The 15,903-nt window shown below is 39.3% G+C and overlaps 1 protein-coding gene across 1 annotated transcript; it reads left to right on the forward strand.

Annotated features, from left to right (window-relative positions):
* The first annotated feature begins 2,035 nt into the window (after nt 1-2,035).
* On the forward strand, nt 2,036-14,623 carry LOC149452270 (olfactory receptor 2AP1-like). Its single transcript, XM_089689545.1, has 3 exons — nt 2,036-2,086; nt 10,552-11,457; nt 14,600-14,623. The coding sequence occupies exons 1-3, from the start codon at nt 2,036-2,038 to the stop codon at nt 14,621-14,623; spliced, it is 981 nt and encodes a 326-aa protein (XP_089545671.1).
* Nucleotides 14,624-15,903: the final 1,280 nt, after the last annotated feature.

The raw sequence follows: 15,903 nt of genomic DNA on the forward strand, positions 1-15,903 counted from the left end.
CCTAAAATCCCTACAATCATTCTGCCCTATGGTGTCAGTCATGTGACTACACTGCCTTGGCATTGAACATCCAGGTCATATCAGAATTCTAGGTTTAAGGCTAAAATTCTATAACACTTTGCTGTAGTTCTTCTGTATCTACAGTGCATTCAAAATATTTTTTTTTATCATTGGCTTTCATGTCCAGGCTACCCCATTAATATTCATTGTGTCTCTTCTTAAGTCCATGACATTATATATTAAAAGTCTTTTTTTAAAGAATCTAAACCCAATAACAAAAAAAAGTAATATGTTGCTGCTTACCAGTTCTAAGTTGTGGCGGCTGCATTATTTTTCATTTTCAGGCTTAGAACATTTTCAGCAAGAATAGGAAATACTTATAAAAGAATTGTAGCATCCTGTGAGCTGAAGTGATAACAAACAATGTTATCTTCTTTCTGTACACTTATTTATTTATTACAGGTACTTCTATAGCGCCGTCAATTTACACAGCACTTTACATATACATATATATATATTGTACATTCACATCAGTCCCTAATCCTCAGACGGCTTATAATCTAAAGTTCCTTAACTTTCATTCAAACATACACATACTAGGGACAATTTAGACAGGATCCAATTAACCTACCAGCATGTCTTTGGAGTGTGGGAGGAAACAGGAGTACCCGGAGGAAACCCACGCAGGCACAGGGGGAACATGCAAACTCCAGGCAGGTGGTGCCATGGTTGGGATTTGAACCAACGACTCTAGTACTGCCAGGCGTAAGTGATTTGAGAGGCTATAGAGCTACTCGATTACTTCAACAGGTGGTGGAAAAGGGTCCTCTTCCCACTGCCACCTTTATTGAGCTTTCCCATCCAATAGGGGAGCCTGGTAAGGATGCGACCAGCAGCTTCTGGGCACAGAGTAAGAGGAACTGATGCTGTTTCTCCCACTGAGTGATGTCAGAAACCAGGAGCGACAAGGATTTTGTCACTTCCAGTTTTGTTTGTAAGCAAAGGTTTGGAGGTCAGAGATTTCATAGACCCCAGAGCTCTCCATAAAGAGGATGTCATGGCCAATGTTATAACAAGGAATGTTGTTCATCCCTTGTGATAGCAATATAGTTGATGAAAAAAAAAGAAAAATGTAAAGTCCCCCCCCATTTGTGTGCAAAGGAAAACACACACATCAGTCCCATATGCAGATAATGATCGCACCATACATGAAGGTATCACCATGCACATCTGAGTTAGAGCCATAATTCTGGCACCAGACCTGCTTTGTAACTCTAATCTGGTAGCCAGTAAAGGATTTTAAAGTGTCGCCTATGGATAATTTAATGTACCATAGTTTGTAACCATTCCATGGGCGTGCCCAATTGTTAATCCGAATAAATAGATACCAAATATGTCTCGCTTTACATCTTTTGTATTTTACCAAAAAATTGGGTATTATATTGTGTTTGTATATGTCATTATAGTGTATTTTTTACAAAAAATGTGTGCTTGAAAAACTGCTGTACAAATACTGTGTGACATAAACACCATTTTACTCTCTAGAGCCTCTGATTAAAAATGTATGTTTAGGGGTCCTAAGTAATTTTCTAGCAAAAAATGCCATTTTTTTTAATGTGTGACAGAAAGGGCTGAGTGTCAAGAGGTAAACGTCAAGCCTAAGTGACAGCCATGGATCCCTCTTTAGGTACAGCCAGCCTAGGACAGTATATGTGTTAAAATAATGTGAAAAAAAATTACAAATATGGAAAACTCTTGATCTTTGGTAAACATTGACTAGCCAAAATGATGTTTCCTACCTCCTCAATGTTTGCAAAATATATTTTCTTTATACTATTAAACTACTGAATTGTGTTAAGGTTTAACAGGGGTTGATTTGTCTGAGAATTTAACATGGAGTATTCCTTCATTTCTCCTTTTCTTTCATTCAATTGTTTTTCTTCTGCAATAATTTTTTATTGGAAATTTTTTAATGACAACTTAATCATTTTCTGCTTTAGAGCTTAGTGTACTACAAAACAACACACATAGAACCATGGTGCAAGAGTTCATCCTAATAGCATTTTCAGAATTTCCACATTTACAGGTACTTCTTTCTGTCTTCATCATTTGTGTCATTGGAAATATTATCATCATTATCCTAATTAGAATTGATCCCTTGCTTCATACTCCAATGTACTTATTTATAAGTGCCTTTGCTGTCCTGGAAATTATTTTTGTAACAGTTACTCTACCTAAACTTCTTGACAACCTAATTTCTAGAAATAAGAGCATGTCTGTTCTTGGGTGTTTTACACAGATGTTTGTCTTCAGTGGATTGGGGATAACTGAATCCTACCTCCTGGTAGTAATGGCCTTTGATCGGAACTTAGCTATGAACAATCCCCTGCACTATTCATCTATTATGAAAAAGGAGCTTTGTTTTAAATTAGCTGTATTACCATGGATTGGTGGATTTACTATTTCAATTTTGACTACATTATTCACTGCTTGCCTGAAATTCTGTGGTCCAAATCAGATCAACCATTTTTTTTGTGATGTGGGCCAACTTCAAAACTTGGCTTGCTCGGATCTTTTTGTCAGCAAAGTAACTGTTTTTCTATCAGCTGTTTTTAGCATTGTCATTACATTTATTATTATTATAGCTTTTTATGTTCGCATTATTAGCACAATCTCAAAAATTAAGAGTGTTGATTGAAAGAAAAAAGCATTCTCTACTTGCTCCTCCCATCTTACTGTAGCCAGTCTTTTCTTCGGAACAACCATTATTGTATATGCTACACCAATTGACACCCAATTTGACAAATTCCTAGCTCTTATATACACTGTCCTCACACCACTGTTAAATCCATTCATTTACACCTTAAGGAACAAGGATGTGAAGTAAGCAGTGAGAAGATCAAGAGTGTTAATTGCTAGAATCTTGACATAACTATAGTTATTAATTCCTGCTTAGCCTATAGCAGATTGACAGCCGGGTGGTCCTTTTCTCCCTGTGACTGGGCGTCATGACATCCTGTGCATCGCAGCCGTTGCTGTCAGGTTGTGTCCCCCGGACACAGCGCTTCCCTGCTGAAGGTAAAGAGCCAATGAAATTGGCTTTTTATCACGTGATGGTCTGTGACCTGTCACAGCCAATCATAAATATAAACACCCAGTGGTCACTCACTGTTGCTATCTTCTAGGAGAAGAACCTAGGAACAGTGAGTTTTTAAAACCCTTTCACTACTGTGCACCACACTGCCCCTAATAAAATAAGTCCCTGTCAGTGCCACCAGTGGATCTGTCAGTGGAGCCATTAGTGGACCCATCAGTGGATCTGTGAGTGCCGCCATCAGTGGATCTGTGAGTGCCGCCCATCAGTGGATCTGTCAGTGCCGCCCATCAGTGGATCTGTCAGTGCCGCCCATCAGTGGATCTGTCAGTGCAGCCCATCAGTGGATCTGTCAGTGCAGCCCATCAGTGGATCTGTCAGTGCAGCCCATCAGTGGATCTGTCAGTGCAGCCCATCAGTGGATCTGTCAGTGCAGCCCATCAGTGGATCTGTCAGTGCAGCCCATCAGTGGATCTGTCAGTGCAGCCCATCAGTGGATCTGTCAGTGCAGCCCATCAGTGGATCTGTCAGTGCAGCCCATCAGTGGATCTGTCAGTGCAGCCCATCAGTGGACCTGTCAGTGCAGCCCATCAGTGGACCTGTCAGTGCAGCCCACCAGTGCAGCCATCAGTGTACCTGTCAGTGCATTCATCAGTGCAGCCCATCGGTGTTCCTGTCACCACAGCCATCAGTGCAGCCTAATCAATGTACTCATCACAGAGTCGACACAACTGCCGCCCATTAGAAGTGCACCCAGCCATCCATCAGCAGTTTATCCCTCATACAGCCACAATCACCATTGCTGTGTACTGCAATGTCCAAAAAATATTTTACTAGGAGGAGGAGGTGCTCGTAATTTTCAGCATGTCAGATGAGAGGAGCGGCGAGCTCTCACCATCTGATTCCGATTTTTAATATGAGCAAATAGTGGGTCATTGACCGAATCAGAGGAGGAAGCAATCCCTCCTAAAAGGATATGGCGCTCTGAAGAGCAGGCAACCACAAGCAGCACCATACACCCCAATGGTCAATCAGCAGACACCAAGGATGAAAGGCTCAGTACCAGCACTGGAGCACCACCAGACCCCAAGAATTAGGGCCCAAACATATCTTCCTGATGCTCTGGCAAACCCTTTATGGTTGACTTCCAGCTCAGGATCAGCTTCAATCACCGTACAGCCAGGTATGCATACCAATACTGAACATTTTTCTGAAATTGATTTTTTTGTTTTTCCCTGCCAATTTACTTCAATACATTGTGGACCAGATGAACCATTTTTCTCAGTAGTATATTGATAACAATCCCAGTACATCCTATGCCTGTCCTTTTCTATGGAGACGTCTCACAGTGAAGGAGTTAATTGTTATAAAAAAAAACAACTCATTATGCCTCATAGAATATACGTTGGGGTGTTTGCTTTCCAAAATGGGGTTCTTTTGTGGGTCATGCCATTGTCCTGGTGCTCCAGAGCCTTCAAAAATGCAATAGGTAGTCAGGAAATTAAAAGTGTAATTTATGCTCCTAGAAGGCTTGATGGTGCTACTCGGATATTGGGCCTCTGTATGTGTCCAGGCTGTGAAAAAGTCTCAAATATGTGGTATCGCCATACTCAGAAGCAGCAGAATGTGTTTTGGGTTGTAATTGCAAGTATGCATATGCCGTGTGTGAGAAATACATTGTTAATGACAATTTTGTGTTAAAAAAAAAATCAATTCCTTCATTTTCCCAAGAGTTGATGGAAAAAAATGACAACTTAAAAGAATTCACCTTGCCTCTTACTAAATACAGTAGTTTGGACTGTCTACTTTCCAAAAAGGAGTCAGTTGGGGGGTATTTGTACTGTCCTGGCAGATAGACCGTCGGTTCAACAGGTGTGATCAATTTTTAATGATTGGTACCATAGTTTGTAGACTGTATAACTTTCACAGAGACTAAAAAATATACTCTGATTTTGGTTATTTTTACCAAAGAAATGTAGCAGTAAAAATGTTGGCCTAAAGTTATGAAGAAAATTTACTTATTTGCAAAAATTTTTAATAAAAAGTAAAAAAAAAAAAAAAGGTTTTTTTTTTAATTTTTTGCTCTTTATTTATACAGCTGTAGAGTGCAAAATCAGGCTCACTTCTGCATAGAAACCAGTCAGCTTCCAGGTTTTATTACCAAAGCTTAAATGAACAAGCTGAGGTTAGAAGCTGATTGGTTTCTTTGCAAATGTCATCCTGATTTTGCATTCTTCAGCTGTAGTAAATAAACCCCAGTGTTTTAAAAGTAAACCTGTTATTTAAAAAAAAAATGAACAAACACTGTTGCATGAGAGCAAGTGCCAGAAAAACACAAGCAGGTGCCTATAGTTGAAAGCCTCAACTAAAACGAATGGGACTTCTGGTTGATTCCAATAAAGATAAATTCCAGTAGATGGCTGGAGGACGATGGTTTTGGGCAAAGTGGAAATCTGAGTTTGAGCTGAACTTAAAGTGTTACTAAACCCACAACAGTAAAATCAGTCTGTATATGCAGTAAAGCATGCTTGTTATACTCACTGTGGAACCTAAGAGGTTAATCTTCTATATTGTGTAAAAAAGCCATTTGATCCTTTCTTCTTTGCTTTTCCTCTAGTTCAAATGTCCACGGCTTATCTCCTGATAAGACAGACTGAACCCATAGCCATTCAGCACATGTTTAGTTTAGTGTGTATTGCTAAAGAGGTTTTTTTTTTTCTTGGGAGAGTGCTTGTGATCAGCACAGGGCCAATCAGCACTGTCTAGACAGAGGTCAGGGGTTCTGCATCCTCCTAGAGCAGAAAGAAAACTCCTCCTCCAAAACTCCTCCTCCAAGCTTTAACCTGTGCTCTGCTGGACACTGGTAGAAGTCACAAGACTGTTCTAACTGCTGATGAGAAAAGGTATTTAGCAGTTTATATTTTCTAAAATAATTGCACTTCCATGTTGTGTGTACTGTGGTAGACCAGATATAGTGAATACAGGGTCCTGGGTTTAGTAATACTTTAAGGCTTATGCACCTTTGGTGACCTCTCTTTTGGAGTAGTGGTTTTTAATTTTATTTTTACCTGACAGATTTCATGATACTAGAATGATTTTGTTTCTGTATCTGTGTCAATCTCTGAAGAACTGGAGAGTGGAAAAAACAAAGAAGGCATGGAGAGAGATGAGAGAGTCGTATACAGGGGCAGACTGACCATTTGAGCACTCGGGAACTGCCCGAGGGCCCGGGGTCAGAAGGGGCCCAAAGAAATGCCCCTGGTACCTTTCATTGGCTTTTTTAGGTGTTTGAGTGTGAGCGAGGACACAGGGGCCCCATGATCCCCTATTGCCCGGGGGCCCCATGAGTTGTTAGTCCGCCCCTGGTCCTATATAGTGTAATTTCTTAGGCTTCTTTCATATGGGTCCGATCCATTTTTCAGGGGATTTGTCAGCTAATCCCCCTGTTAAGCGGAGTGGCCGAATGACAGGTTCGCGTCCCTTACACTTAGAGCAGAGCAAGCTATGTCTGTGTTCATTCTGCTTAAGGGCACTCAGATGTAAAAAAAACTGGCTGTCCATTTACAGCTGACTGCCCTCTGATCCAACCCGATGGATGGGAACAGATCATCTTCTGCTTGGTTTTGGCAGATTGGATTGGATGTAGGTGGGTGTAAACAGACACAAGTCTATTTACATCCTCCACTCAATAGAGGAGAATGGAGGGTCCTATTGGGTCCACCTGAAAGTCGGACTGCTCATGTGAACGGACCTTATCCACAAGAAAGGATAGAGGAATAATGTTACTCACGTAAGGGTAGGTTGCAGTAAACCATTGAAATGATATGCAACCTGTCATCAAGAATATGGAGACTATCCCTGCCCTCATGCAGATCTTTCTTTTGGTGGATGGTCACGCTCAATGCATATGGAGAACCAGACCTTAGTCTCTCAGGGTGGGCTATGTGAAGAGTAGTTGGTAGGATGCAATGTGCCAAAAGAAAGGGGTCCCTAAATGCCTAATTTGCAGAAGTTCCTGGCATTGGTGGATTTTTTGTATGGAGTAGACCATTAGGAAGCTCTTGTGTCCATGATAAAATCTATTTTTTGTTGTAGTTAAACTGAAATCCCATATAATGCATTTTGTGGCTCCCCGGCACTTCTGTGTGTTTTTAAGGAATTAATCAACCTAATTTTTAAAGAATGAATCTGTAAAGTGTCTTCCTCTTTAGACTATTTGCTTTATTCCTAAAACAAAATAAAAGTATACTTTTAAAGGGCAATGATATATACCTCATAGAAGCAATATTTTTACTTATGTCCCCATTGTTTAAAACATTTTAGGAAACATTTCAAATGTTAAAATGCTATTTTTGTTGTCAATATATTGTCTGTGAAGAACCTGTAATTAACATTCATAGCATTGGTCACAGAAGTCTTCCATTATGAATTATATTTTTATTATTACTATTATAATACAGGATTTATAGCGGCATCAGTTTGCACAACTATTTACAATATAAAGGGAGTCAATACAGCAACAATACAAATAAAAAAAAAGAGAGTTAGGAGGGCCCTGCTCCTGGGAGCTTACAATCTAATAGGAAGGGGCTGGTGGAACAATAGGTAATAACTGCGAGATATGAACTGATGGGAGAAATAAAAGATTTGGTTATTAACTGAAGGCAGGAAAGGTTTCCTGAAGAAATGAGTTTTCGTGGATTGCCTAAAAGTGGACAGACTAGGAGATAGCCTGACATATTGGGGTAGGGAGTTCCAGAGGATGGGAGAGACTCTGGGGAAGTCCTGGAGATGAGCATGGAAGGAGGAGACAAGGGACCTAGAGAGCAGGAGGTTTTGGGAGGAGCGGAGAGGACATTTTGGGTGATATTTGGAGACAAGATTGGTGATGTACTATAATTTTGGGCAGAGTTGGAAATGGCTTTGTATGTTATTGTTTTAAATACTATTCATTGGGCAATGGGAAGCCAGTGGAGGGATTGGCAGAGAAGTTGAAACGGAGCATCACAATGGGGAAGAAAGGGGATTTAAGTGACTTTGAATGTGGCAAGGTTGTTGATGCCAGGCAGACTGGTCTGAGTATTTAAAAAAAACTGCTGATCTACTGGGCTTTTCATGCACAACCATCTCTAGGGTTTACAGAGAATAGTCCGAAAAAGTGAAAATATCCAGTGAGCAGCAGTTGTGTGGACAAAAATGCCTTGTTGATGTCAGAAGCTAGAGGAGAATGGGCAGACTGGTTGCTGCACCATTCAGATGGTAGGGTCTGAATTTGATGTAAACAAGATGAAAGCATGGATCCAACCTGCCTTGTAGCAGTGGTTTAGGCTGGTGATGGTGTGGGGGATATTTTCTTGGCACTAGCAAAGTGTACCTAATAAAGTGGCTGGTGAGTGTATATGACAGTAATTTACTTGCCACAATAATTTAGGTCGAATTTAACAAGAATCTGGTCATATTGAAACTTAACTGAATCCTGCAACCAATCAATTGCTAGCAATATAAATTCTACTTGCAACATACATATGTATTGGCATGCAGTAATCAAGACAACATATTATGTGTCTGACAATGACTCTAAACAAAACATGTTTTCTCAACTATTCTCAACTCTAAAGGGAAATCAATCAATGTTTCCATTTACTTGCTTGTGTTTCCTACAAATTGCAGGTTTTTGATTCATGTCTCAAGTGAAAACATAATTGGTCTTAGAGTGGTCCCTTGTGCAATAAGTCTTCAGGGCCCTTTTCAGTTTGTGTTCAAATATATGTATGTATTGTTATATAAACTGTATATATGCGTGCAAACATTAAATTCACATGTAACTTCCAAATACATTCTTCCAGATATTAAAGTAATTGTGGTTGTCATCATATGTTCTTTAATCACAATTCTGCTTTATACAGACTATGGGTGATACTGTTCCAGTAAGTATAACCTGCTTTACACACTTTACATTGACACACATTATATTAATACTAATAGTAACCTATGGTTTACTATAATGGTTCGCATATTGGATCCATCCATCTCCCACGCTTGATTTCCGTTGGTTTGTTTTCCTGGTCAGGGGATCCCTAAAGTAGGAGTGGATATCTGCATAAAGTGGGAGATTAGTTCCAAAACAGGTAAAGAACACTGTATTAGAAGGTTCTCCTGCGGCTGTTCAATTCTAGGGATAAAATGACAATGGAACTTATCCTATACTGGAAACTCTGGGTGTTGGTGAGTGAGGAGTTCTGCATATAGTAGTCCAGATGCTTGAAACTTTGACACATATATTGATTTATATTTATTTAAAATAGCAAACAAGTGTAGAGCCTATGTGTTTGTATTTTTGGGGGTCACCTATTTTTCTTTAGGGCTTTAGAAAGATATTAGATTCAGACCAACTGGTCGTAAAAAGCACAGCTAAGGATGGAGCACTTACTATGCGGCAAGCTACTAATGATCCAACGCAGAGATGATTCAGTAACTAGCTGGACCTAAACTAATATTTAGAGCACTGAAGAAAGGGAAGCCCAAAAACCCCAAAACATGTTGGTTGTACTCTTGCTCATTTATTTTGAAAAAAAAAGCTAATAGATCCCTCACTGGTACAAGTATCTTGACTACTTTTTGTGGTTCTCCTCAAAGATGGACATTCGAACAGTAGTACTGTTTGCAATGAAATCTAGAACTGTGAATGAACTGTGCTATGATTGTACTATATCATATCATAATGAGGATACTGATTAGATAGTGAGAACTTTTAATTGCCTTAGAGTTCACAATTAAGGGACATTGGGAAGTCCATGTTTTGGTCTAAAAAAAATATCACAATTTTGGATTTCTATCGAGTCTGCCGAGTCCCTTAAAAGGAAAAAATAGGTGGGTTTATTTTATAATTTGTATTTATTATAGTCAGGTACTGTATATATGAAATATTGCATTGTTACTGCCTGTTAAAAAATATTTTTTATAGACAATAGCACATACTGATATGTACACACACACACACACACACACACACACACACACACGAGAATAGTTTAAAGCAGTACACAAAATCCTTAGCCAGTTTCTGGAAATCACATTATTCATAAGTTTGGGTATGGTAACTGTTAAACATAATTTCAAGAACAGCAAATGTAGTTATAAAGTAATACATTGGTGTTTGAAGCAAGGGTTCGGTCCTAATTAAGATGATGATGATGATGATATTTCCTGTGTCTAGGAAGTCAACATTTATAATGTGTGCTATAGTGACAAGATGGTTGGCAACTTCTCTCACCAATTTACCATAAATGTGGGAGAAGATTGGAATTATCATAAACCAACAGTTGTCACAACAACATCAACAAAATTCAGGTGTGACATATACATATATTTTCTATAAATCTAATTCAATATATAGAAAAAACGCAAAGGCATAACATTTTACTTTTAATAATAATGTTCTATATTTTTTTTCACAGGGATTTTGCTCTATGAAACAAGATTTCAATAAGACCATGGTGCAGGAATTTATTTTAATCGCATTCTCCAGCTTAAAGCAGCTACAGATATTACTGTTTCTCTTTGTTCTGGTGGCATACATCATCTGTGTTACAGGAAATATCATCATCATCGTCTTAATTAGGACTGAACCCTTGCTTCAAACACCAATGTATTATTTCATAACTATATTTGCTGTTCTTGAAATTATGTTTGTAACAGTTACCATGCCTAAGCTTATGAATAATTTGATTTCCAGAAATAAGAGGATCTCTATCATTGAATGTTTCACACAGCTGTTTGTTTTCAATGGGTTGGGTATGACAGAATGCTATTTGTTATTAGTTATGGCCATTGATAGGGACTTGGCTATTAACAGTCCTTTACACTATTCTGCTATAATGAGGAAGGAACTTTATACTACGTTAGCCATGGCACCATGGGTTGGTGGTTTTGCGATTTCTTCCTTGACTACTGGTTATACCTCCCAGCTGAAATTCTGTGGGTCAAATCAGATTAATCATTTCATCTGTGATTTGGCTCCACTTCAGAACTTGTCTTGCTCTGATACTTCCATGAGCAAATTATCCACCGTACTGGCAGCTATTCTCACTGCAATTTTCCCAATCTTTATTATCATAGCTTTATATGCTCACATTATTAACACCATCTTAAAAATCAAAGGTGCTGAAGGCAAACAAAAAGCCTTCTCTACCTGTTCCTCTCACTTTACTGTGGCCAGTCTTTTCTATGGAGCTGGTCTTGTTGTGTACATTAGACCTACTGGAGGGGAAAACGACAAATTTCTTGCTCTTATATACACGGTTCTCACACCACTTCTAAACCCTTTCATATATACTTTGAGGAACAGTGATGTGAAGACAGCGGTAAACAATTTAATACTAAAAAAAATAAATGTATTCAAACACCCATAGGGCCTGTCCATTGTTTACAATAAAAAAGCAACCTCAGTTATATAGTATAAATTTAGAACTAACATTATCTAGAGATTGTATGTAGGTGTTATACTCCTATAATTGCATTTTACGCTCTCTAATTTATTTTGGTGATTAATCAGTTTTTGGTCGTGTTGAAAACATTTAGGTGATCTGCAGGATAAACACGTTTTTCTGCACCAATTACTAAGATACAATGGGCTGCAAACAAGAACATAGCTTTTAAAGATGTGGAACTATCTTCCACAATTGGTGGTGTCAGCAGGAAGCATAGATATTTTAAAAAAACCTCTTAGATGGGTATCCTTAGTGAACATAATATACAGGGATGTGGGAAATGGTGTTGACATGAACATACACACAACACAGGTTGAAGTGGATGGATTGGTGTCTTTATTCAACCTTGCCAACTATGTAACCATGTAACACTTAAAGTTGCTAAACAACAAATGAGAGGGAACAGCGACCTAGTACATTACCATAACCCAATTTTATTAAAAGTATATAACAAGTGTATACTCAGAAACACATGTCATGTCCAAGCATATCTATAAATACAGATGAGGCACCTCCAAAATGCCCTGTAATCAGTGAATGGTATGGTAAGACCGCATAGCATCCAAAAAAAGTGCCTATGTTTCTTGTTAGATACTTTTAATAAAATTGAGTTATGGCAATGCACCAGGTCTGTGCGCCCTCTTCTTTGTTGTTTTGTAATTTGCCTAACAATACCCACAGTCCTGAGAAGGCAGCAAGACGGGTGTGCGATATACCAGCAAGAATAGCCAAGATCGTCCATTGTAAAATTAAGTACTACACCTGAGTGCAGAAGCTAAAGCTTTAGAAATAATTAAAGCTGATCTTCACCTTTTGATATACTTTACGTAGATCGTTTGCACCAGCTTGGCACAAATAAACTGTCCCTCACTAACCTGTGAGTCTGCTGGATGTACACTCGGTATGCTGTATATGGCCGCAGTTACATACAACATACCACATTGTGTTCCAGGAGCGAGCTGAGACTTCCATTTTCATACCCGGAACACAGTAGAGTCTATCACAGTGGACCTCAGCCATTCAGAGTAAGCAATGTATTATATGAATGTATACAAAGCTACCATTGATGGGTCAGAGAGGAGGGCTGATGATGTCACAATTTCTGACTTACTGCAGCTGCGAGTTTAATCACCGTACTGTGTTTGAAGTCTTCTGTAGATATCCACAGGTTTTACGCCTTAATTCATAAGAAACTCCCTCACCACCCACTGTTCCATGCATGCGCTAACACTTTTGTCTGCCATCTTGATTAATGGTCTCTGGACTGTCCTGCATCATATGTGCCACCTATCAGTAATAGGACACTCTTGTCACTTACTACAGCATTTAGTACTGCCATGCTAGCATCCCTTTTATCTGTAAAATTAAAATCCCTGTTTGACCGGAATGCCCCTAGTATTTCCATTGAGAGATTTGTATACATCTGGATCTCTGAAAATCAAACTAGATCAACTTCTGTATAACCAGCATGCCCATACATTGATGGAAATTCAGGCAGTGCATGCTGAACAAGCCAAATGGCGATCTATCTATGGCCAGCTTAAAGCGGAGTTCTATCCAAAAGTGGAAGCTCCACTTTTCAGCCTATGGATCCCTATGAGTAAGTCGGATATGACGAAACGAGTCAGGATGTGGCTGTGCGGCAATCGAAAGTGGTGTGCCCGGAACCGGAAGTGACACAGGAGCATCAGTGATCGAGTATCTGGCGGTGGAGAGAGCACTGGCTCAGTTTTTACTTATGCACATACCTAGTGCAACATATTTGGGCTTTTTATCTTTATTTATTTTTTAAGTGGTAGTCTATTTTTGGCAATAAAGAAGCTGCGTTTTGTACTGTACCATTGGGGATTTTTCTTGTTTTCTTTTAAGTGACCATTTATCTGAGTATGGAGTATTTAAGAGGAGGGAGGGACTCTTCTGTGCTACCCTAAGTACCCCCATATTGGATAACCATTATCACTTGAAAGGATTTCCTGCCTTTTTGGGGATAGGCAATTATGGAGAGTGGAGGAGAGGAAGCATATCGGCACTGATTGACCCTTCATCCCACTGAGAGATATTTATTGAGCTCTATTTTTGCCAACCATGAGAGTGGGTGAGTGTATACCTAATAGTGGGAACACAATTTTCTTTTCTCATGTGGTGGTTACTGAGTTTAAAAAATCATTTGGTGGAGAAGGATTGTTATTTGGACTTTACTTGGGACTATACACGTATTTTTAATTCTTTTTTAAATTTTATTTTTTTCACATATTCTTTCACTTATATATTACTGGATCACGTTTGAGTGTTTTATGTGTTATATTTGATATTTTTTGAAGTAGTAGCATTTTGTGTTTATTTGTTTATTTGTCAATTTGTGGTTTATATTCATCACTCATGTAGCGCAATTTTTAATACTTTTACATATTAGTATTATTCACTTAACTAAAAATTACCCGTTCAAAAGTATGCACACCCTTAGTTCTTAATACTGTGTATTGCCCGTTTTAGCATCAAGGACAGCATGCAGTCTTTTATAATAGTTGTCTATGAAGCCCTGAATTCTTGCAGGCGGTATAGCAAAGTCTTTGGTCATCTTGCACAAACAGCATGTTTGAGATCTCCCCAGAGTAGCTTGAGATCTCCCCAGAGTAGCTTGGTGATATCAAGGTCAGGAGATTTTGGTGGCCACTCCAGAACCTTTACAGTTTTCCGCTGTAACCACTGGAGGGTCAACTTGGTCTTGCGCTTAGGGTCATTGTCATGCTGGAAAGTTCAAGAGCATCCCATGCACATATTTCAGGCAGAAGAAAGCAAATTGTCTGCCGGTCTTTTCTGACAACATGTTGCATTCATCTTGCCATCAATTGTCATAAGATTCCCTGTGCCTTCAGACCTCACACACCCCCAACACATCAGTGAGCCACCACCATGCTTCACAGTGGGGAAGGTATTTTTGTTGCCATTGACCCCTCTCCAAACATAGCGCTTATGGTTGTGACCATAAAGCTCTATTTTGGTCTTGTCACTCCAGATTACAGTGTGTCAGAAGCTGTGAAGTGTGTCAAGGTTTTGTCTGACATATTGTAACCAGGCTTTTTTGTGGCATTGGTGTAGTAAAGGCTTCTTTCTGGCAACTTGAAAATGCAGCTATTGTTTGTTCAAGTATCAATGTATTGTGCTCCTTGGAACAACACCATCTTTTCCAGAACAGCCAGTATTTCTCCTGAGGCTTCCTGTGGGTTTTTCTTTGTATCCGGAACAATTCTTCTGGCAGGTGTGGTTGCAATCCTTCTTGGTCTACCTGACCTTGGTTTGGTATCAAGAGATCCCAGAATTTTCCACTTCTTAATACAGTAAGTGATTGAACAGTACTGACTGGCATATTATTCAAGGCTTTGCATATATTTTTAAAACCTTTTCCATCTTTATAAAGTTATATTATCTTGTTTAGCAAATCTTTTGACAATTCTTTCTGCTCCCCATGGCTCAGTATCTAGCCTGCTCAGTGCATCCATGTGAGAGCTAACAAAAACATTGACTATTTAAACACAGACACGAATTGCAATTTAAAAAGCCACAGATGTGGGAAATTAACCTTGAATTGCCCTTTTAACCTTTGTGTGTCACCTTGTTTGTTTGTACCAAGGCCAAACATTCCAGGGTATGTAAACTTTTGATCAAGGCCATTTGTGTGATTTCTGTTATCATTATGATTTCAAAAAGGAACCAAACAAATAGCTTCATATTTACCACTATACCTAATTAAAGATAGCTTTTTGTCATGATCAGTCATATTTTCAATATCAATGCCACAATTTCATGATTTCTGCAAGGGTGTGCAAACTTTTGAGCACAACTGTATGGCACAGGGGCGGACTGACCATTTGGAAACTTGGGAAGTGCCCGAGGGCCCGGGGTCAGTAGGGGGCCCCATGAGATGCCCCTGGTACCTTTTTCATAGGCTTTTTTGAGTTTGGGCAAGGACACAGAGGCCCCATGAACCCCAATTGCCCGGGGGCCCCATGAGTTGTCAGTCCGCCCCTGATATGGCATGTAAATATCCTTACCAGTGTAGGTCACCATAGCCTTGTGTCTACTGAGCTATTCTTTTTTTGGATGGGAGGTCAAGGTATATCCCATAGAAAGGACAGCACTGACTCTCCCGATAGGCAATGCCCACATGTAGGTTGGGTCTCCTGCAGGGGAAGCAAGTACTTCACCAAGAAAAATAAACTACCAACCTCCCAGAAAGACAACAACATTACGAACCAGAGGCAGTTGCTTTTATGACAAGTGCAGCGTTAGAAATTAGTAGGATTCTATTAGTGACACTGC

Source organism: Staurois parvus, unplaced genomic scaffold (assembly GCF_062004578.1).
Source record: "Staurois parvus isolate SC_StPar_1 unplaced genomic scaffold, SC_StPar_1.0 ptg000486l, whole genome shotgun sequence".
In the NCBI taxonomy this organism is placed as follows: Eukaryota; Metazoa; Chordata; class Amphibia; order Anura; family Ranidae; genus Staurois; species Staurois parvus.